The 22,525-nt window shown below is 41.6% G+C and overlaps 1 protein-coding gene across 1 annotated transcript; it reads left to right on the forward strand.

Moving 5' to 3' along the window:
- Positions 1-310: 310 nt before the first annotated feature.
- LOC148097660 (uncharacterized) lies at positions 311-1,337 on the forward strand. The gene has a single exon (XM_087831973.1). It carries the CDS (start codon positions 521-523, stop codon positions 1,307-1,309), a length of 789 nt encoding a protein of 262 aa, XP_087688099.1. The 5' UTR covers positions 311-520; the 3' UTR covers positions 1,310-1,337.
- The last annotated feature ends 21,188 nt before the right edge of the window (positions 1,338-22,525 follow it).

The following is a 22,525-nucleotide window of genomic DNA, read 5'->3' on the forward strand; positions in this document are numbered from 1 at the left end:
TCATCTAAAATCCTCCCACCCTGGTTTTTATGAAGTAGATCTTATTATGTGAAACAGTAATATTTCTCTTCCTCTTCACCCTCTACACATCTGACTTCAGGTACAAGTCTCAGTCATGTCATCTGCAGAAATTCTCGGATGACTCTGCCATTGTGGGTTGTATCAGGGATGGACAGGAGGAGGAGCGCAGGAGTGTGGTGGACAGCTTTGTCGAATGGTGTGAGCTAAACCACCTACAACTTAACATCACAAAGACGGGTAAGGTAAGCAACCGGTGACGGGTAAGGTAAGCAACCCATGTTGTAGGTGACGTCAGACGCCGGAGATTTGGCGGAAAAAAAAGCGAATGGTAGCGTAGAGTTTAACAAAGTTTCCTTAAGCTTCAGTACTGCCAAATAAACTAACCAACTGTCATATAACTAACAACATCTGTCTTATCATCTCTAACACCCTGGAGGACAACGGGGAGAGTTTAGACGCTCTCCAAGAATACATCGACCGCTACTTCCAAGATTTAGTAATGAGGAAGGCCCAGAGTGCATCTTCCCCGGTCAAAACCGAGACGCCGTCATCGAAGAGATGTCGCCCGGCAGACTCCCCCGGCACAACATCGCCTGCCGGCAAAGACATCGCAGATATCCTGGAGTCAATCGACAAGCGATTGTCCAGTTTCGATGCGAGGCTGTCCCTGGTGGAGATTTTACACCGGGAATTTAAATCTCTGAGAGAATCCCTGGAATTCAGCCAGCAGCAGGTGGAAACGCTTGCCGCTGAAAATGCCACGCTACGGGAGTCGGTCAAATCTCTCGCTGATAACGTGACCCAGCTAAACACTGAAAATAAAAAAATAAAAGAGTCCGTTATCGATCTACAAGCCCGTAGCATGAGAGATAATCTTGTTTTTTCTGGTATTCCAGAATCTACCGGAGAGGACGCGGAGGCAACGGTGAAAAGCTTCATTAAAATCCACCTGAAGCTGCCGGAGGACACCGTAAAGAACATCGCCTTCGATAGAGTGCATCGCTTGGGGGGCGTGAGGTCGCGGACCGGGAGACCACGTCCTATTGTGGCCAAATTTGGTCATTTCAAACAGAAGGAACAGGTGAAGAGTCGCGGCAGGGAACTGAAAGGAACGGACTTCAGCGTGAACGACCAGTTCCCCAAAGAGATCCTGGAACGACGCAAGGTCCTGTTCCCAGTCCGACGTAGCTTCATCCTGAAAGGCTCCCGTGCTGTCATCGCCGTGGACCGGCTCTACGTGGACGGACAGCTCTACCGCGACCCCGGCACCACACCGTGGTTATATTGACTGCACTCCAGATAAGAACCCGCTACATTCTTTTCTTACTCATTCACACTTTTTCCTTTAACATGGGTTTAACCTAGTAATATCAGTATGATGTCATAGCAGATATAACACCGTCACCCTCCGTCATTACTTTAATTGGAATGTTTCCGTTTCTTTTCTTTTTTTTGTTGTCGCTCACAGTTTATGTGGTTTCTTTCTTTCTCTTGTCTTTCACTGCTGTGATCACCTACTTCCCCACTCACCTACAAACAACACCCTCTATTTCTCCATATTTTCACACCACGATCACGCAAACACATGTGCTCAACGGCAGCACATTTACAACAGCCTCACAGCAAGCACAGACTTACAGGACACATACACAAGCCACGCTTGTTCATATTAGTGAATAGTCACACACATAGTCAGACTTATGGAGCCTATCACCACACTTTTTTCTCTTTCTATTTACAAACAAGTGATGTTTCCACATTCTCTCCACCCGTCTAAACGAAACACCCAGCGTACATCATTAGACATACACACACAATTATGGGCATGCTGAGGTTTGTCACATGGAATGTAAATGGGGCTGGCACCAGAGGAAAGAGGTTAAAGATATTTAACCAGCTTAAAAAACTACAGGCAGATGTTGTTTTATTACAAGAAACTCACAGACCTGTTACAGGTTTAAACGAACTTAAAACACCTGAGTTTCCTAATGTGTTTGCAGCTTGTTATAATTCTAGACAAAGAGGAGTAGCAATTTTAATACATAAAAATGTTAATTTTACAGTACTCGATACAGTTATAGATCCAGAGGGTAGATTTCTAATTATTAAACTATCAATATTGAACAAAAAACTATGTATTGTAAGTATATATGGTCCAAATGTTGATGAACCCTCATTCTTCCACGGATTTTTTAGTGCACTCTCTGAACACCTTGATTGCACACTCATTCTTGGAGGCGACCTCAACCTTGGACTAAATGAAGAAATGGATAGGCTCAACACAACAGGAACTCAGCGCAATTGGCAATCCACAAATATAATCAAACAGTATATGAGTGACTATGGCCTTTGCGATGCATGGCGCTCCCTTCACCCCAACAGTAAGGAATATACTTTCTTCTCACATGTTCATCACTCCTACTCTCGTCTGGATTATTTTTTGGTCAGCAGCTCACTGCTGAGTGACATTTCAGACACTGAGATTCACCCTATAGCTGTCAGCGATCATGCTCCTGTATCTTTAACACTAATGCACAAGAATAATACTACGCCAAGTAAAAACTGGAGATTTAACACATCACTACTTAAAGATGAAGACTTTATTAAATATTTTAAAAAGGAATGGATTTCATATTTACACTTTAATGACACTCCCGGAACATCTGCTTCTGTTCTATGGGAAGCAGGAAAAGCTGTGATGAGAGGTAAAATAATTTCTTTCTCATCACACAAAAAGAAAGAAGAAAACAAAAATATTCAGGAATTAGAAAAAAACATCAAATCCTTAGAAGAAGCCTACGCGTCCCACCAAGATCAAGAAGTAATGAACAAAATATGCAAAACAAAACTAGAGTTAAATGAAATTATTAATAGAAAAACACAATTCCTTGTACAAAGACTTCGCTTGCAGAATTTTGAACACAGTAACAAATCAGGTCGATTTCTAGCAAACCAGTTAAAAATAAATAAAGAAAAAACAACTATATGTGCTACTAAAGATTTATCGGGGAACACAATATATGACCCTGGAAGAATAAACAACATTTTTAGGGATTTCTATGAAACTTTATATTCACCACAAATAAACCCGTCTAAAAATGAAATTGATTTGTTTCTTGACAACGTAACTCTTCCAAAATTACTAGACAGTCAAGCAATGGCACTGGATTCGCCACTGACGCCAGGTGAACTCCAGGAAGCCCTGATAAGTATGCCCAATAACAAGGCTCCAGGTCCAGACGGCTTTCCTGCAGAATTCTACAAAGAATTCTGGACAATTTTGGCACCAGTATTCCATGGATTGTTGCAGGAAATCAAGAAAAATGGCAGACTACCACCAAATATGAATTCTGCCAACATTAGTCTCCTGCTAAAACCAGGAAAAGACCCTTTATTTCCCTCAAGTTATCGTCCAATATCCCTTATAAATGTAGACCTTAAAATAATCTGCAAAGCTCTCTCAAAGAGATTAGAGAAAATAACCCCCCTCTTAATTCATCCTGACCAAACTGGTTTCATAAAAGGTCGGCACTCCTCAACAAACACTCGTAGATTACTTAATTTAATAGACTACTCATACAATAAAAACATTGAAACCATAATATTATCTCTAGATGCAGAAAAAGCATTTGACAGAGTTAACTGGAAATTTTTATTTGCAACTTTACACAAATTTGGTTTTGGAAACTCTTTCATAAATTGGATAAGAATATTATACAATTCCCCAACAGCTCGTATCAGAACAAATGACCAGACATCCTCCAGCTTTTGTCTCCTGAGGGGCACCAGACAGGGATGCCCACTCTCCCCTTCACTTTTTGCAATTTTTATCGAACCTCTAGCAGCAGCATTTAGACAGGCTACAACAATTAAGGGCATAAAATGTAAGAACGTAGAACATAAAATCAGTCTCTATGCGGATGATGTGTTGCTTTTTCTGCAAAACTCACAAATCAACCTCTCTGAGGTAATTACTCTAATAAACTGGTTTTCAAGAGTTTCAGATTATTCAATTAATTGGCCAAAATCTACAGTTCTTCCCATTAACTGCTCCTTCCATAATTCATCTTCTGCCCCACTACAATCTGGAAATATTAAATATTTAGGTATTAATGTTTCTCCTAAGCTTTCAGACTTAATTAAATTAAACCACATCCCACTTCTAAAGAAAGTAGAAGGCGACCTGACTAGATGGAAATCTCTACCCATATCACTCATGGGAAGGGTCGCCACTATAAAAATGATGATCTTGCCAAAAATAAATTACTTATTTTTAATGATCCCCAACAAACCATAACAAGATTGGTTCAGATCTCTGGATTCACATATTTCTAAATTCCTTTGGAAAGATAAACCCCCGCGTATCAGCTTAAAAACGCTACAAAGAACCAAGGATAGAGGAGGATTAGATCTGCCTAATTTTCACCAATACGTCTTAGCCAACAGGCTTCAGTTCATCTCAGAATGGTTAAAATGTACCCTCTTAGATGAGCCCTGGCTAGATGTTGAACAGGCACTATGCAATGATCTAGAGATTTCAGACCTACCATTTATTAGCTCAAACATCAAAAGACATGAATGCTTTAAAAGCATCAACATCAGCTTTTCTCTGACAGCATGGTGGGAGTTTCTAAAAATAACGGAGTCTTCATTAATCCCATGCAAACGTACACCTATCTGGAATAACCCTGACATATTACAAAACAATAATATGATTAATTTCCCAGAATGGAGTTGTAAAGGAATTAAATACTTAGAACATATATTAGAGGGAACAGAATTTATTCCATTTGACAGACTAGTTACACAATATGGGATCAACAAGAAAAGATTTTTAGAATATCAACAAATTAAATCCATAGTAAAAAAGAAATTTAACCTCAGTCAAGTTGAATTACAAACACCACCAAGTGTGGTTCAATTTCTTACTCTTAAATCCCCCAAACTATTATCTAAAATATACAGAACACTTTCTAAAATAGATGAATCAATATCCCTTCCTATTGCAAAGTGGGAAGCAGATTTATCAGTCAGCTTAGACCAAAACGTCTGGTCTCAGATGTGCTTAAAAACCTTTAAATTGATTAAAAATCCCAATCTGCAATTAATACAATACAAAATACTGCATAGAGTGCACTATACAGGTCATCGAATGTTCAAGATGGGCTTTACATCCGCCAACAACTGCTCACACTGTCAAGGCAATACACCAGACAATTACATCCACGCTCTTTGGTTCTGTCCACCAGTGCAGAAGTTTTGGCACGAGATATGTGAAGACTTATCAAAGTGTCTGAAATGTAAAATTCCAACCTCCCCTTTAGTATGCTTGTTGGGAAATTTGGATGATGTCACTACAGAAACTAATACAGTCCACATGGTTTTTACTGCCCTATGCATCGCCAAGAAAACAGTCCTCATGAACTGAAAAAACAAAAATAATCTTAATTCTAGCCAATATAGAAACTATCTAATAGATCACACTAGTCTCGATATAGCCTCTGCCACCACATTAGATCAATCCCTCTGGGCTCCTTTGATCGGCTCCATCACCTAGCGGGGTTGGGGGGTCGTGGTTTGGTCCCGCCTTGGCTATTGTGGTTGATGTGGAGGTTGGGATGGGCTTAGGGCACCTGGAGGACCCCTAGAGACGTTATCCCTGGAGGGCTTAACCCGGGGGTTGTGTTCATAACCTGGTTAGTGGCTCTGGTCGCTCTCAGAGGTTGTTCTCCTCGTGGCCGTGTGCAGCGGGGCTGGAGGATGGTCTGTGCTGGCGGACGTAGGTTACTGGCCTGGTGGCCTGGCTGCCCCTGAGTGGATCCGGGGCGGGCGTGGGGGTTTGGGGTTCGGGGGTGCTTCGCCTCCGTGCTGGGGCTCTGGCTGGGCCTTGGGGGCTTCGGTCCTCGTCGGTGTGTCGCCGAGGTTGTGGGCGGGTGGGTGCACGGGGGCTCAGCCCTGGCGCAGGGGGCCTCTTGTGCATCGGCCTAACCGGGGGGCTCTTCAACTGGCAGGGAGGTTGTTCCATCTTTGCAGGAGTCCACTCTGCGGGTGGGGGAGAGACATAGGAGAGGTGGAGAATAAACTTAACCTGGGTGTCTGTGTCTTGTGTAGTCTGGGAGATGATTGAATGTTGGGGTGGGTACAGTTTCCTCTGCGGTGGGGTGGGGTGGGCTGCCCCGGGTCCTGTGGGGCTTGGCGGTGCTGCTGCCGTAGGCCCCGGTCTGGATGGGCCTGGGCTCCCTTGCCTTGGGGGATACCAGAGGACGGGGGTGCCTATTGGGGTCAGCGGGGGAGCTGGCCCTAGGGAGGGACACCCTCCCCTCCCTTCTTTTCCTCCCCATCCCCGGCTGCCTCCCTCTTCCCGCTCCACCACACCCACCCACACAGGTAGGGCTTTGTGGTGCGGGTGTGTCACCAGGGTGCAGGGGAGACATTCCCCCCCCCCCCGGTCCTCTTCTGGCCACCTGTGCCTCAATTTTATCTCACAACTTAGACATCCACATTACTTACACTCTCATAACACACACACACATATATATATATATATATATATATATAGGGCCTTGAGGGTGGGCACGTTAACGGCGTCCAGTAGACGGTCTGTGTATTCAAACCTACCTCTGGCGCCGGTGCCCACCTCTCAATTTTAAATCCATGTAGACATTGAGGGTTCTCGGGAGGGGCCGTGCTAACACCTGCTGCTCTCTGGCAGCAGCACCATGCTCTCCCTTGTTTTAAATACACTTTAGAGCAACACGCAGCAACACTACACTTGAGCGGGAGGAGGAGGGTATGGGGTCTTAACACACCCCCGTTCTCTGCTAGCCATCGGGGCGGGGGGGCTGGGAAGAGATGCTGGCTGTCCGATTGGCCTCCCTGCTGCTTCGGAGCCTGAGGCGGTCTGCTTGCCTCCACCCCGGAGGGAAGGGTAACATCTCGTGGGTCTGGGTGCCGTTTCCCCCTCTGGGGGCGAGGATACCTGGATCCAGGGTATAGAGTATGTTTGGGGAGTGTGATTGTGTGTACATGTCCATTTACGTTTATTCCTACGTTGGGTGAGTGCTGAGTGTTTGTATATGTGTGCATGAGGGTGGGAATGCATGTCTGTGTCTGTGTGTGCCTGTTTGTCTGTGTCTATATGTCAGGTCGGGTCTTAGACTCCACCTCTCTGGGAACTCCCAGGCCCTCCAAGTGTGGAGGCCTATCTCCCCTCACCACACTCCCTGCCGGTGACTGATGCCCTCAGGGGTCGGTGCATTGTTGGTTCTTGGTGTCCGGGGCTGGGCGCTCAGGTCATGTGCCAGCTCACTCCCGGTGGCTACTTGGCGGGGCCTGGCGCCTGCTGCTCGGTCAGGCCTCTTCCGGGGCGCGGAGGGCCCTCGGGCCTCCAGCCTCTGTGCCTGCGGCTCAGTTCACTCTGGCACAGCTGGCTGCCGGCGGAGCCGGCGGGCACGCCGGTGCAGCCCCCTCTAGTTTCTGCCCGGTGGCTACTGGGTGACCCCTCGTCTGGGGATCCTCAGCCCTTCCCATGAAGGTGGCACGGATGCCCCTCCGGTGGTCCTCCTTGGGCTCTTGCACTCTGGGGCCTCTGGATGTCTGGGGCCTGGATCTCCTCCATGCCTGCTTCATGCCCTGGGGGACAGGGCTATGGCTCTCTACATCCTCTTGCAGACCATTACATGGGGAAACCATTTGAATACAAGCGCGCCGATCCACACAGGTGTGCACACAGGTGTTCACTGTTTGTAGACTTAAATCACACCTTTCTTGGCTGCTACTTCAAAGCACATTGTGCGCTGTCTGTCCTGCGTGCTGCACAACAACATTCAATATTTAGTATTTACTGCTGTTTACACTTAGCTAGATTAATGCGATGGTGTTGTCTATAGTATGTTGCTTTGTTTTGTTTTTTTTTGCTTGTTTTCTACTCTTTTTCTCTCAACAGGTGATCCCGGAGATATTTTTTTCCCCCCCCTTTCTCACTGTCCCTCTCCCCTTCTGTTTTTCTTTTCCTTCCTCTTTCTTTCTCCCTTTCCTATCCCTCACTCATGTCTGTCCCGTCTGTAACAACTGAAAATAAAATAAAATAAATAATAAAAACAAAGGTCGATCAAATGGACCAATACGGCAATGCCACGATGATCCATTTGGCAAAATAAATCCATTGGGTATCCTTGTTGGTCTTCAGACAACAATTCTGACGGCTAAAGAACCAAATGGGACAGGCAAAAAAAAAAAAAAAAGTTTGATTTATAGTCAAACCTTCCAGTTTATTCACACAATAAAACATCAACACAATATATGAATTCATTCATTAAAATCACAGTTTTTCCTCATTTGTTTGATGATTTTGACAAAAACAAACACAAACACACACACATGGTCTGCCATACTCATAAAGAGAAATGTCGACATTTTTCAATACAAATATTCCAGAAACATTTAGAGGATAGAGAAGTTTACATTAATGTGGAGAAATATTTTAGTAAATCAAAATGATGATGAGCAGTGATAGCCTCCATAAACAGTCACAGGAAAGATCTCCTTTAAAAACTCAGAAACATCAAGAGAACAACTAGAAGATGTGGAGGTACCACCCATAATGTTTGACTGACAGCTGATCTCTGTGCAGAAATGATGGAGAGAAAATAAAATGAAACTAAAATACAGATTTAAACCCACAATATGAAAGACTTCAGTCTATTTCACTTTAATCAACTCAGCAGTGTTTCCATAATACTGAAACCAAAGTCCAGCATAGAGCGGCTGAGTGAATGTGGTCTGGACTCTGTGGAGGAGAGTCATGGTTTCAGAGACGCTGTAGAAGGACAAAATACCTGCTCTGTGATCCAGGTACACTCCTACTCTGGGGGAACGAGGACCTGAGACACGAGTTTTAATGTTGTTGTACCGAAATGTATAACTGTTGTTGTAAAATTGTAAAACCCAAGATTTGTCATTATGTCCAAATAAACATTCATTCGCTCCTTTTCTGCTGATATTCTTGTATGCGACTGCTACATTAACTCCTCCCCCTCTCCACTCCACCTCCCAGTAACAACGTCCAGTCAGACTCTCTCTACTCAGGACCTGAAACCAGTCAGTGAATCTGTCTGGATGATCAGAATAAGACTGTTGTTGTTTCATTAATGTTACTTTTCTGTTCCCGTCTGATAATAACAGCTTTTTGTTTGCTGTGTTTGGATCCAGTGTGATTTCACATGAATATTTTAAGAATCCAGCTCTGGTCTTTGGCTCTGGTGGATCTGACAGTAAAACATCCACTTCAGTGACTGTCAGTGAGATGTTTGTCCATTCCTCTCTCAGAATGTCCTGTAGTTTATCTCTGACCTCTGACACAGCTGCTGTCACATCCTCAAAGTAGCTCAGAGGACGGATATTGATGCTGGATGAGTCTGTAGACTCACTGAGTGCTGACAGTGAGGGGTAGTTGTGTAGAAACTGGATGTGATCCTCTGTGTGTGAGAGCTGCTTCAGCTCAGCATCTTTCCTCTTCAGCTCAGTGATCTCCTGCTCCAGCTTCTCCTGAAGCTCTTTGACTCGACTCACTTCAGTTTCCTGCTGGGATCTGATCTGCTGCTTCACATCAGAGCTTCTTTTCTGGATGAGATGGATCAGCTCAGTGAAGATCTTCTCACTGTGCTCCACTGTTTGATCAGCAGACTGATTGATGGCCTCCACCTCCTGTTGAAGCAGCTTCACATCTTTCTCTCTGTCCTGGATTCTCTGCTGGATGTTTTGTCGACTCACCTCCAGCTCTCTCTGCCTCTCAGTCCTTTCTGCTGCAGCTGAGACTGTGTCGTGGCCTTTATGTTCATCCACAGGGCAGAGATAACAGATACTCTGCTGATCAGTACGGCAGAACATCTTCATCACCTCATCATGACGAGAGCAGATGTTCTCCTGGAGCTTCTTGGAGGGCTCCACCAGCTTGTGTTTCTTTAATGGAACCACATCATAATGAGGCTGAAGGTGTTTCTCACAGTAAGATGCCAGACAGACTAAACAGGACTTGAAGGCTTTTATTTTTCTTCCAGTGCAGAAATCACAGGCCACATCTTCAGGTCCAGCATAGCAGTGATCAGCAGGAGCAGCTTGGAGTCCAGTCTTCTTCAGCTCCTCCAATAATTCTGCTAACATGGTGTTTTTCACCAGGACAGGCCTCGCTGTGAAAGTCTGTCTGCACTGAGGGCAGCTGTAGATTTTCTTCTTTTCCTCTTCATCCCAGAAGCTTTTAATACAGTTCATGCAGTAGCTGTGTCCACAGGGAATAGTCACCGGATCCTTCAGTAGATCCAAACAGACTGAACAGCAGAACTTTGTTTGATCCATTTGATTCATGTGCTGTGCCGTTTCACCGTCTCTCAGTGACTGTCAGACAGTTTCACTTCCTCTGAACAGAAACAACCTCTGTGCTCTGAAGGGAAACAGATCTCTGCTCTTTTTCACCTCCTACAGGAAATGAGGCTCACCAGCAACTGCATTTACACCATGTTGTTTAGACCCATCCTGATACAGACACATCTGTGAAGGGAGGCGCTAAAGAAATATTCTTACAGAGCGACCAAGAGCCAATCACATGATGCAGGGTGTGGTATGTTTGGTTACAACATGCAGTAACAAGTCTGACCCAGTTAAAGTTTAATATTTTATCTTTACTTGGTGCTTTGAAATGTGACAGTCAACACTCAGCGAGTTCATTTTATATTTCAAAAAGTTCAGTAAAGTTTAGGATGCTGTGATGAATAAAAATAAATCAAACTTTATATTTTGACATTTTCTAATCTTAGTTCATTCTCACACTTACAGAATGATGCATGGGAACAACTGACTCCACTAAATCAAACCTATGTTCAAATGAAATTACTGTACAAGACAGGCAGAAAGCTTGATTTCTTGATTATTTTTTAAATAGTGAAATATATGTAAAACTATTTAAAAAACAAATACAGATAGTGTTCTAATTCTACATTCTTTAGTAATTTTTCCTGTGTACCACCATGGATTTTGAAACAATACATTAATATGTGCTTTAAATGCAGACACTCAAATATAACTCAACATTCACACTGAAGATACACAGTAGACATAAGAATCAGTTTTCATGCCCTTTGTTTATTCTTTCATTTAAAATCTTTGTGGTAAAGATCATCATAATTACCCATTAACTTTCATGTACAGCTTAAATGTTTCACTACACTGTTGGCAGCAAAGATTACACAGCAAAGCCGATTAAACTAGAAGCTAAACGACTCTTCAGTCCTCTTTTGGAAGCAGTCTTTAAATGGGGACAAGCATTAACTTTTGTCATAAACTGTATAACCAGCAGATGGCGATATTAGTTTGTAAGTAATAGCAGCAGGGAACAGTTTCAATAATTTAACCCTGTCTTGGTCATGATGTGCTGTGCAGCAGACAGAGGCATAAACCCAATATGCAGATACTCAGATGCAGAAGTGAACCTAAAAGGCAGCTTTATTGCTGGACTTGCAGGCAACCTTAGTACAAAGAACTTCACTAGGAAGCCAGACTACAACACAGACAAGACACACAGCAAGGGTGAGCTCATGACAAGGGCTGTATCCCAATTCAGGTTCTGCAGCCTTAAAGTACGCAGCCTTAACGGTCCTCAAGGTCCGCGTACTCAAAGACCGCTAAGGCCGGAAGTGCGAGGCTTGTAGGCTTGTGAAATGGGACGGTCTAGCCTCCGTCGCGCTGCCCAGGTTGCCTAGCAACCATGATACAAACCGCTGGAAACGTTTCATACAGCTTTGTTTGACAGAAATGAAGGAGAGCATATTTTGTTCATTTGTTTCTACATAAGCTCTGTGTGATTTAATAAGTATCTGAGGCTGAGACCACAGGACTGTAAAACATGATTGTTGGGCTTCATTTCTGTACTGAACAGTCATTTTAAGATTAGCTAGTAAATTACAATTAGCTAATGTTGTTCATGAGACTAAAGTCATCTCACTTTGGTAATGTAAATATAATATAGCCAATATTATTGTTCTGCCTTTTATAAGTTAAATGGGATATTATAGTTGTAAACTGCCCTAGAGCTCCCTCTAGTGGCTGCTTTGTAATATGGGTTCGGTTACTTTGGGAAGGTAAAGGTGGCGGAAAGTGATACCGTAATGTTATTGTTCTAAGCGTATACGGACCTTAAAATGTTGTTGCCATGGACAAGATATGTCTGTAAGTATGAGTGTCGATAAAATAATTATTATCTTTTGTTTTGTGTAAAAATGGTTCGATAATTTATACATTTGAAAGTTTTATCTTGTTAGCTTGCAGTAAGAGTGTAACAAGCTAGTTTACAATGTTAGTTAGCTAATACAGTATTTTGTACTTTCAGTTTTACAATGGTCAAAGAGAAGGCAATGGTCAGAGGCCATTCTTATAAGTCTGATTATTGGAGCATCGTTATCTCGCTGTCTATCTGGTGAAACTAAGAGACTCAGGGCGAGGACAGCATAATTATAGTTATCATATTAATCATTATTAGTTATTACAGCAGTGAGTTTGAACTCTGTGTCAAATACTGAGCTTCAGTAAAGATTCAAGTTGCATTTATTTATATTTTCTATCACCTTAAATCTTCACTCAAAGACAAGTATCTTTGACAGTGTATATATAGATGTATCATATATAAGAGACAAATATTGTTCGTTTAATATGTTGGCATTACTAAATGTGGCTCAGCTATAGGAGACAAAAAACGAACAAAATAAAGCAGCAAGTGATGCAAACTGAGACTCAGACATGTAAGCTTAATACTGGGGAATAAACAGACCTGGAGACAAAAGGACAAAACACAGATGATAGAGAGACGACAACAGGAGAGACTAAAGACAACACAAAGATGAGACAAATACAGACTAGATATGAAAAGGGGACAAACATGAACAGAAACAAGAACCAAAACCTAGAAACATAAGCAACAAAACTCAGAGGCTCTCAAAACTTGAACATAACTATTTCATAATTCTGAAGAATGAATAAAATGTCCAACAAACTCAAAAACCTGGGTCAAATTCCCAGGAGCATGACAGTCAGACATTAACCTTTTTCATTGAAAGGTATTCTGTAAAGTTCAGTTTTCAGATTCCACTTGAAGAGTCTCTTAAAAGCACCTGAAGGTAACTTCAGATTATCTTCCTGTTTCTAGGGCAGAATGATGGTCTTGTGTTATCAAACCTCAGGCTGGTGCCTCCAGTGTCCATGCATGCAGAAGCTTCTTCTTCATGTGTCAAACCATCCAAAACAGGAGTTTCCAAAGCTGCCGGGGTGCAGTCTGTTCAATGTTTCATGTCATCCCTGCAGAGCCAGAGCACCAGGCCTCCTATTTTCAGTCAAGGAAGGTGAGACAAAACCAGTAACCATAGTGCTCTGTGTCAAATATTTTCTATTCTATTGTTTCTTTTCTATTCTGTCACTGTGTGTTAACCCTGTGCAGGGTGAACGCTGCCTTTTGCCCAGTGAAACCCGAGGTTGATGGATGTTACTGAGTATTACTAATCATGTCACAGAATCTATAAGACAAACTCATTTTACACTGTGGGCCACTTACAGGTAACTATGATCATAAGTGGGCCGGACATGTGAAGCTGCACGATTAATGTGTAAAATTACAGACAAGTTCTTTTAGTTGATTCCCCAGACTGTCCTGTAATTATAAAATATAAAGTCTTTCATTAACTTAAAAATAATCTCCTATTTTTCAATGATTCCACTATAAAAAAAAAGACAAAGAAATAAATTACAAATTTAGTGGGAAAAAAACAGGAACTTTAATTGTTTAACTGTCACCTAATGACTTTGGTGTAGTATGAATAGCAACTAAGGGGGATTCTTTAAAATGTCAAGAAAAGCTAAAATTATTATTATTATTAGTGATAAATGTTAAAATTCTATGCATTTCACATTTTCCAGTTTCTGGAGGCTGATTCTGGCCCCGAGCTTTATGTTTGAAACCTTTGTTATAAGGGATCTAAATATAATAAATGAGGAATTATCATCGCCTTTATCAGAAAAAATTATATTGCTATACAACATGTGCAGGTACAATTTAATACATTTTAAAAGATTTTTTGCAAAAATTAAGACATAAATGAAGTGATTATATTGTATTAATAGAAAAAAATGCTTGACATAAATAGAAATTAATTACAAATATTAATTAATTAATTACAAATTCCTCCAGCCAATCTAAAAAAATACCTTGCAGATAATTTTAGGCCCCTGCAGGTCAAAAAGGATGTCGCCTTATAGGAAAGTCTTATTTGGTTAATCTGCTCTTTATTTTCTCAGTTAATCGCTTCACCGGCTGGTCTAAGGAACTGATCTGTTTCATCCAGCCTTCAGTGCAGTACACACTCCAACATGCACAATGAATGAAACTGAAAGGAACTGAAAGACTGAAGATTTCTTTCATAAAACTGAGCAGGCACTGAGTCGTCTCCAGCTACGGTACATTTCTCATCTGCTCTGAGCTGCTTCTCAAAAGCCTGCTGATGGATTAAATTTCCTTTAATTGTAGCTAAAGGCGCTGACTTTTTGTTGGATGCGACAGGCGCGATCTAAAGCGACTGTTGCCGTAAACGCCTTTATTTTCCATAAACCTGCAGAGGTTGAGCTGCAGCTGTCTGCAGAGGCACGGTCATGTTAAAGCTACATCTGATAAAATGAAGCGTTCACAGCAGCAGCATGGGGATGTGCAAAAGTCTCCTCAACTTCTGCCTCAAAACTTTTAATACTCAGTGATAAAGTTTTATTGAGAAAGTGACAAACTGGGTCACGTTCTTTTCTTTTTTACTTTAAGTACAGCTGCATGAAAAAAGTTATTTATACTTTATTAAGTATATTTTACCGCTTTCTGATTGTAGCACAAAAAAGAGATTAAAGATAAAAAGAGTCATTTATGGGAAATGACAGAGACAGACACCTTTTTATAGGCTCACTGTATTATTATCAGTTAAAACCCAGCAGCGCTGTCACCAAAGCACTTGCTCATAAAGGTCATATGATTGTTGGGGTTTTCTCTGTTTTCTATATTATTGTAGGTTCTTTACTTTACAATAGAAAAGGCATTGAGGCAACTGTAGTTGTGATTTGGTGCAATATCAATAAAACTGAATTGAATTGATAATGATTTGTAAAAAAAAATCTCTTAAATACTTTTAAACTTACTTAAAGAACATCAATCTCTAAGTAAAAATTAAATTCCAGAAAGAAAGACAACATACTTTCAGTCGTCTGGCTCATCGTGACAGGTTTGATGAGCCCTGTGGTGTTCAGGTGTATAACGTGGTGTGGAGGTGTGTATGCAGCAGCACCGAGGTCCTCAGCTGATTTTAATTTCAAATATGTGTCTTGGGCGTAACTTTGTTTATGGCAGCCTGTGTGATTCATGCTGTATTCACCTTGCATGCTAAGGTGCTGGCCAATTAAATCACCAGGAAGGCCGATGAACACCCGCCAGGCTGCATAAAGTTGGATTAAAATCTGCTGCAGAACATAACTGTGAATTCTGACAGCCAATTTCACATGTTAGTGTTTCAGTCACTAAAGACTGGCAGTAAATGGAAATGTCAAATGATTCATTACAAGGAGCTGCCAACTTTAGAGGCTGGTTAATCGTGACAAATCTTTTCCTTCACTCAGGTTAGCTAGTAGATTGTGGCTCAAGCAGTGAACACATGTTATCTCTATTCGGACTTTCCCAAGTGTTCTTTATCTCTTTGCTCTTGCTGTTTTCTTTTATTAAGCAGCTTTAATCTTGTCCCAGCTGTGGTTCAGGTGGTACAATTGGTACCAGTCACAGGGTCAGTGGATTGGTCCACAGTTTCCTCCAGTCCACATGCCAAAGTATCCTTGGACAAGACACTGAACCCCAAGTCCATCAGCGTGTGTGAATGTTGGCTAAAGCCCTCAGGCACAGATAGAAGTGCTGCATGAACGTGTGTGACTGGGTACATGAGACATGTAGCAGAAAGTGCTGTGAGTAGACAGGACCTATGCAAGTACGACATCATTTACAAACAACCAACACTTTTCATTTTCACTTTTTTCACTTTCATTGTGTTTTTATTTTGCCAGGGTGCATGCCTGATTTTCTCTCATCCAGTGTTATGTTGATTTATTCATCATTCAGTCTTATGTGGAGTTCAGGTCCAGAGATAATAATTGAGGCCAAACGCCACTTTTAACATTGGATATAAAACTTTCTTTTTAAATAAAAAGGGCAGTGATGCTAAACCAGCCTTTAGTTATGCTGCTGTCTCCTTAAATCTAGTGTTGCTAGCTATTTTCCAGGCTAACTGCTGCTCAGTTCCCCAAAACAAACAACCACTGAGGCACAACTCAAAGTTAAAAATGTGCTCTGATGAAATGATCAGTTTGGCTGGACTCTCTGCTGTTGCAATAAAGTAATAATGTCTTAACATCCATCCATCCAGAGTTTCTGGAGATGAGAGGATTTAGAAGTTAGCAGTGAAATAGCTCAATAAAGGAGAATCCATGTTCTAGTATTTCTGAAACAAACAAACAAAACATGGAAAACCATCTAAACTTTGTATGAAATGTAAGGAAAGTTGTGTCTGGTCATTTATTTCTTTGTTGTAAAAATGCTTCTTGGCAACAAATCTTATGTCAGTTTACCTAATTTGACATATGTAGCAGCAAATAATAAATAAATAATAACCTGTGGTTTGCTTACACTTGATCTACATGCAACTATACAAACATGTGAGGATTATTATATTGACTGCTTGATCTACTGCAGTGACAACACTGAGGCCTCAAAGCCTTAATTCAAAGCACTGATTAAGAGCTGGAGTGATCCAGGTCTTGGGTACCAAACACCGCCCCCCAACCTACCACCAGTTTGCTTTCACTTTAAAGTATAAGGAATATACAATTATGCTAAGAACATTTGTACTAAAAAATGAAATGTCTAGAGCATCTTATCCAATTTTTACATTAAGCATCAAGATGAGGTTTCTTTAATCTTGTTCCTGTTTGTTTGTATTCAGGTCCCAGCTGAGTTGAGACAGCTGACTAAAAGAAAGAACAAATTACTTTCCAATTACCCAGACGGCTACAGCTTCCTCCTATAGGGAGAGCACCGACTCCCTCATGCAGTGAAGCAAAACTATGATCTTTGTGTCTCATTTTCTCTGCTGTGATCAACAATTCAGCTTTACAGAAGCAACTAAGTGAGTAAGAGTGAGTGAAAGGCTCCCACTGTTTCAGGGAGAGAGCTCATTAAACCCAAACTGTGAAAACCGTTATCAGAGAATATGAACTGACATGAATACATGGCACAAAAAAGAGAAGGTGATATAAATGAATACTTGTCACATGCAAAAGGGTTATGGCAAAAAAAGGGAGCATGTCTCTCACTTCTTGTCACGATCCTGGATCATTGACCCAGCGTTTTCAGTTTTCTTGTGTTTTGATGTCATTTTGTATTATGTTTCATGTTTAAGTCGTCTTTGGTTAAGTTGATTCTCTAGTGCCGAGGTTGTCCCTGTTTAGATTTGTATTAGTTAGTATTTCCCCCCTTGTGTCTTTGCCCTCTGTGTCTCCCTCTGTGTGGCTGTGATTGTCTTTGTTGTGAGTTCTTGTTTCCCTCATGTTTCATTCTGTTCCTCTTCCTGTCATGTTATGCATGTTTCCCCAGTCATGTTCTCTTTGCATGTGTTTGCTTTACTTCCTGTTTTATTTTGGTAGTCCCCTGTGATTTGTTGTTTTTCTCCTCTTACTTTGAAGGTATCTCATCTCATGTGTTATGTTTAGTTTTGCTTCCCCTGTCTGGTTGTGGTTATTTGTTGTGTTCCTCATGTGTTCTCATTTCCTCGTTATCCTTCTGTGTATTTATCTCAGCGTCTTCCTCTGTCCCGTGTTGCGATCTCCCTCATTCTGTGCTGTATGTTCTGCCTGTCTAAACCTTGTTACTATTTCTAGTTTAGTTTGTTTTCTGTTTTTCCTGCTTGAGTTCATGTTTGCCTCCTGGAGTCTGGATTTTGGGTCTTCCATTCCTGCCTGTCGTACACAGCACTTGATGCTTCTAGTGCATTTCAAAATAGTATATACAGTCATATAAAATAGAAATGACACTCTGGGGTTTGTTATAAGATGCTTGAAGTAATTCTACTGCACTAAGAAAGATTACTCACAAGTGAAACACACTCAAATCAGCTGATGGTCTTCCCATAAGTGGACATCCCAGCAAATTCACCCTGAAAATCCAACTCTGCAATGCTTAGAGGAAAAGCCCAACATTTACATCTCAGACTCCACAGGCCTCAGTTAGCAAGTTAAATGTTAAAGTTCATAACAGCTCAATTAGAAAAATGTTAAAAGGGTCGAATGTTAGGCCGTCTGTCCTACAGTTACAGCTTGGCCCAAATCTACAGCAGAATGTCCGAAACAGAAAAGAATCAAGGTAGTGTGGTGGCCTTTATCTTCTTCCTAAACCAAGTAGTTGCATAACCCTAACCAGGAAGTAAAAGTGCATGCAAACTTATAAGGAACTCCACCAACACACCCCCAGCTTTCAAGTGTGGATCCAAATTGAGCTGATGGATTTAAAGGCTCTTTAAATATTGGATCTCTTAGCATCCAGTTGGTGCATTACAGAACCCTCTGTGCCATCTGGCATATTGGCAGGATTTGACACCCTGGAATTAGAACCTGTGACTTCTCTCTGTAACTGCAAATACAAACTCCAGCACAAAGAACTACTACACTATTTCCTTTGAAATGATTTGACTTTCTCACCAGTATTTGTTCAGGGTTTTCCTCATATTGTGTGTGGATTTATTTCAAGTAAGAAGAAGAGTAAAACAGCTTCAAATGCACAGTGTACTCAAGGAAGCACACAGGCCACTGATAATGATTTCCATAAAGCACAATTAAAAAAAGCATCAAGCATTGTATCAATGAACACAAAAACACAACACAGCTTCACAGCCTGTATCACTGTCTCGTGCTTTGTGACCCATTTTCCCAAACTTCTTATGACCCCAGGGCAAAACAGTCTTCATGTTTCTGAACGTGTCGGAGTGTTAAAGAACAGCTTTGAAATTCTCATGAGCTGTTCGCACAAAAGAAAAACCACCATCATAATGTGGCTATCCCTTTTGGCGCCAGCTGTGGGCTCAAGGCTGGAGCTGAACAAAACTCCCTGATAACGACTGTGTTTAGACCAGGGGTCGGCAACCTGCGGCTCCAGAGCCACATGCGGCTCTTTAGTCCTTATAGTGCGGCTCCGCGTGGTTTGGGAAAATAAATTAGAAGTATTTAGCTGAAATGTATTTTATTTATGTTAGTTCTTTTTTAACTTGTACTTCTAAATTGGAAGATTATTGTGATATTGAAATATAAAAAATACAATTATATTCTATTATTTTTTCATCGCTCAAAATAAGCGTCACACTCGCGGAAGCCATGCATTTACTGAGACTTTCAACCCCGGGTAGGCCAATTATGGATCTTCGGATCCATGTTATGTCAGCAGCTGTTCTCCACCGTGAACTATGTTAAAAACAAACACCGCTCACGCCTCACAGATGACAGCTTACAGTCCTGAGTAAAGATGAAAGTGACTTCTACAGCCCTGATTTGCAGACGCTGTGCGCAGAGGTTCGGGAGCAGAAGTCCCATTGTAAACATATCACGGCAGACCTGACGATGTTTGCATGAACATGCTTTTCAGCATCTCTTTATTGACCACTTTTCACAGCCTGATGCATACCAACACAACAGCACAGACTTAAAGGCGGCGAGGCGTGATTGCGGGTGCCGCTCAGGTGCGTCCCCCTCCCCTGCAGCGGTGCTGCAGACCACGCCCCGCCACACACATTAGCCAGGTAAAATACATATTTAGCCAAAATATCTATTTTTCATTTTTTAGCAGCATAGTGCTTTTTTTACAATTATTTTTTTTAAAGTCAGGTCAAGGCTCCAAAAGCCCAAAGGCAATATAACAGTTTTTGTTTGCTATGGATCATTTTAGTTCAGCTGGGTGTCTTTCACTTTTGTTATATTTCTTTAAGAGTTCAAAATGTGTTAATTACATAAATAAAGTGTAATTTTCTCTGTAGCACTTCAAGGATTTCATAAGCAACACACCTTAGTTCTTCAAACAAGGCATAAAGGTAAAAAAACAATATATGCAGTGTTATCTTCATTTTAGATGTCAAAAAGTATTTGCGGCTCCCAGTGTTTTCTTTTGCGTGTAAACCGGGTCCAAATGGCTCTTTGGGTGTTAAAGGTTGCAGACCCCTGATCTAGACTGTTCTTCCCATTCTATGTTGGCTGGAAGACTGTTTACTTAGCCTGGCAGGGCAAAGGACACTGTCTCAGCTGAACTATGAACACGCACACACATACACTTACACTGATAAGCACTCACTCATCCCCCCTCCCCTTCCAACACCTTCGATGCTTGCCCCTGATGGAGAGTCAGCGCAGTGGCAGGATGGCTGCTGTGTTGCCTGGGATTACTCCTCATCCCCTCCCACCCCTGTTGCTGGTCACGTGCTCCATAATGTTGTACTGTGGACATTTATGTGCTTTCTGTGCAGAGGAGTTTTTTTGTTTCCTGTTCTCATGCTGTCCTCCTATAGCCCTTTTTTTCCTCTTGTACTTTCCCATTGTAGTGTACATTTCAGTGGTTTTTCTGTAATGCAACCGTTCTCTGACTTGTATCCCCATGTGATGTCTGTGTTGTGTGTGTAAGGTCGGGGGGCGGGTTCATTCCACTGCAGGGCAACCTGCCATTGCATGTGGCGAATAAAAATTTGAACTTGAACATGGCACACTTTTGTGTTCTATTTTTCAGGGGAAGCACTTTTATGGAAATTAAGATGTTTTAAAGCCAAATAGCAGCTACTTTTAGCCATGCTGGGATGGCGGTGTCGGTCAGTTGGTCTGCCACTTTCACCATGACAGTTGTGCAGACTTTTGTGCTGCCCAGAGAATTTAACTGGTTTTTGTTCCGTCAAAAAACTTGAAGGTGAATGGGTGCAAATATCGACAATTTTATCATTTAACAATTTTTGATGCACTTCCTGCATTATTGTTGAGTTTGTATCCACAGCTGAAATCCATCCCTGGATGCGGTGGTTGCAAGGTAAGTGTCACATCTCCCAAAAAGCCCACCGAAAACATCTTTGTATAACCTACTGAGCATTCAACACATCTGTCAGCTGCTGATAAACAGTTAGAAACTACATTCATTATATTTACTGAAGATGTATTTACACAGACAACAGTACTGTGACCTCTTTAAGTTAATTCATCGTCCACTTCCACTTTAGCGGGCAAATTGATTTCACTTCCTCTGTTCTCTTGTAATCTGCTTAATCCAAGGAAAGGCTGTATGTGTGTGTGTGTGTGCGCGCGTGTGTGTGTGTGTGTGTGTGTGCGTGTAGTCTATTTGTTATTTTAAAAACAGAAAGATTCACATACAGTAAATTAGAAAGAGAAAAAATTGGCACCAGGTGACAGTGAACCTGCTGAAAGGCATGCTCAGATCTTAGTAGTGAGTAAACGTGACCTTCCTGATTATCATGGCTAAAACAGCAGGTGGATCACAATGGAAAGCCAAACTGGAATCAGAAATGTACAGATTCTGCAGAGGAGATCAGGGAATGTCCAGAAACCATAAAGACTCAAATAAAAAGACTCAGTCAGTTTGTCTAATGTTGTTTTCCACAAACTTATAATTGATGTGTCAAGTATCAATTTGCTTATTTTACTGGTAGTTACAAAAACTCGAGGCCCCAGAAACACAGGATGGAACAAGTACAGTTTTTGAGAAGAAGAAGCAGCTAAAAACCAGCCCGTAAACCTGCCCCGAGTTTGTACTGTGAACAGTTTTTGTCATTTTAAAACCTCTTATAAAACTACGGCAACTGTTTATTGTTACCAATTTGTTGCAGTCTAAGGCAGATGTGTATTTCAAGAGTGTGGAAGGCAACACGATGAGCTAAATAACAATATCTTTTAAAAAGGAGACAAATATTAGCTTGGAGGCCTGTCTGATGAGATCTGTAATGTGCAAACTGGGACTTGGAAAATGCGATCATTTACTTTAAACTCATAAAAAGAAATATGCCACTTATTTAGGTCGTTGTCATTCCCAGGGCATAAATTAATACAGTTAATAATGTTTTGTTAAAGCAATTGGTGTCGATCATTTACCCACAAAATGTTTTTTGGTGGAAATGCTTCATGCACAAGTATAAGGCGCATTTTTCGGCTTTAAAAAAAAAACGCTATGCGTCGCCAGGTGTTTCATCAGATTTGAGGTGTTACCTCCTTTGACAGTATCACAGTATCAGCTTAAAGCACTTGTTGCAGCTGCTGAGTTTGCATCTTTTGCTGTGAAGTACAGCCAGACTTCGACCGCTTCGCCTTGGGCATTTTTAATCTGTAGCTCTGCTCTAAAAGAACGTACGTACCTGGGCCC

This window comes from Neolamprologus brichardi, chromosome 18 (assembly GCF_056152115.1).
Source record: "Neolamprologus brichardi isolate AB-2024 chromosome 18, ASM5615211v1, whole genome shotgun sequence".
Classification (NCBI taxonomy): domain Eukaryota; kingdom Metazoa; phylum Chordata; class Actinopteri; order Cichliformes; family Cichlidae; genus Neolamprologus; species Neolamprologus brichardi.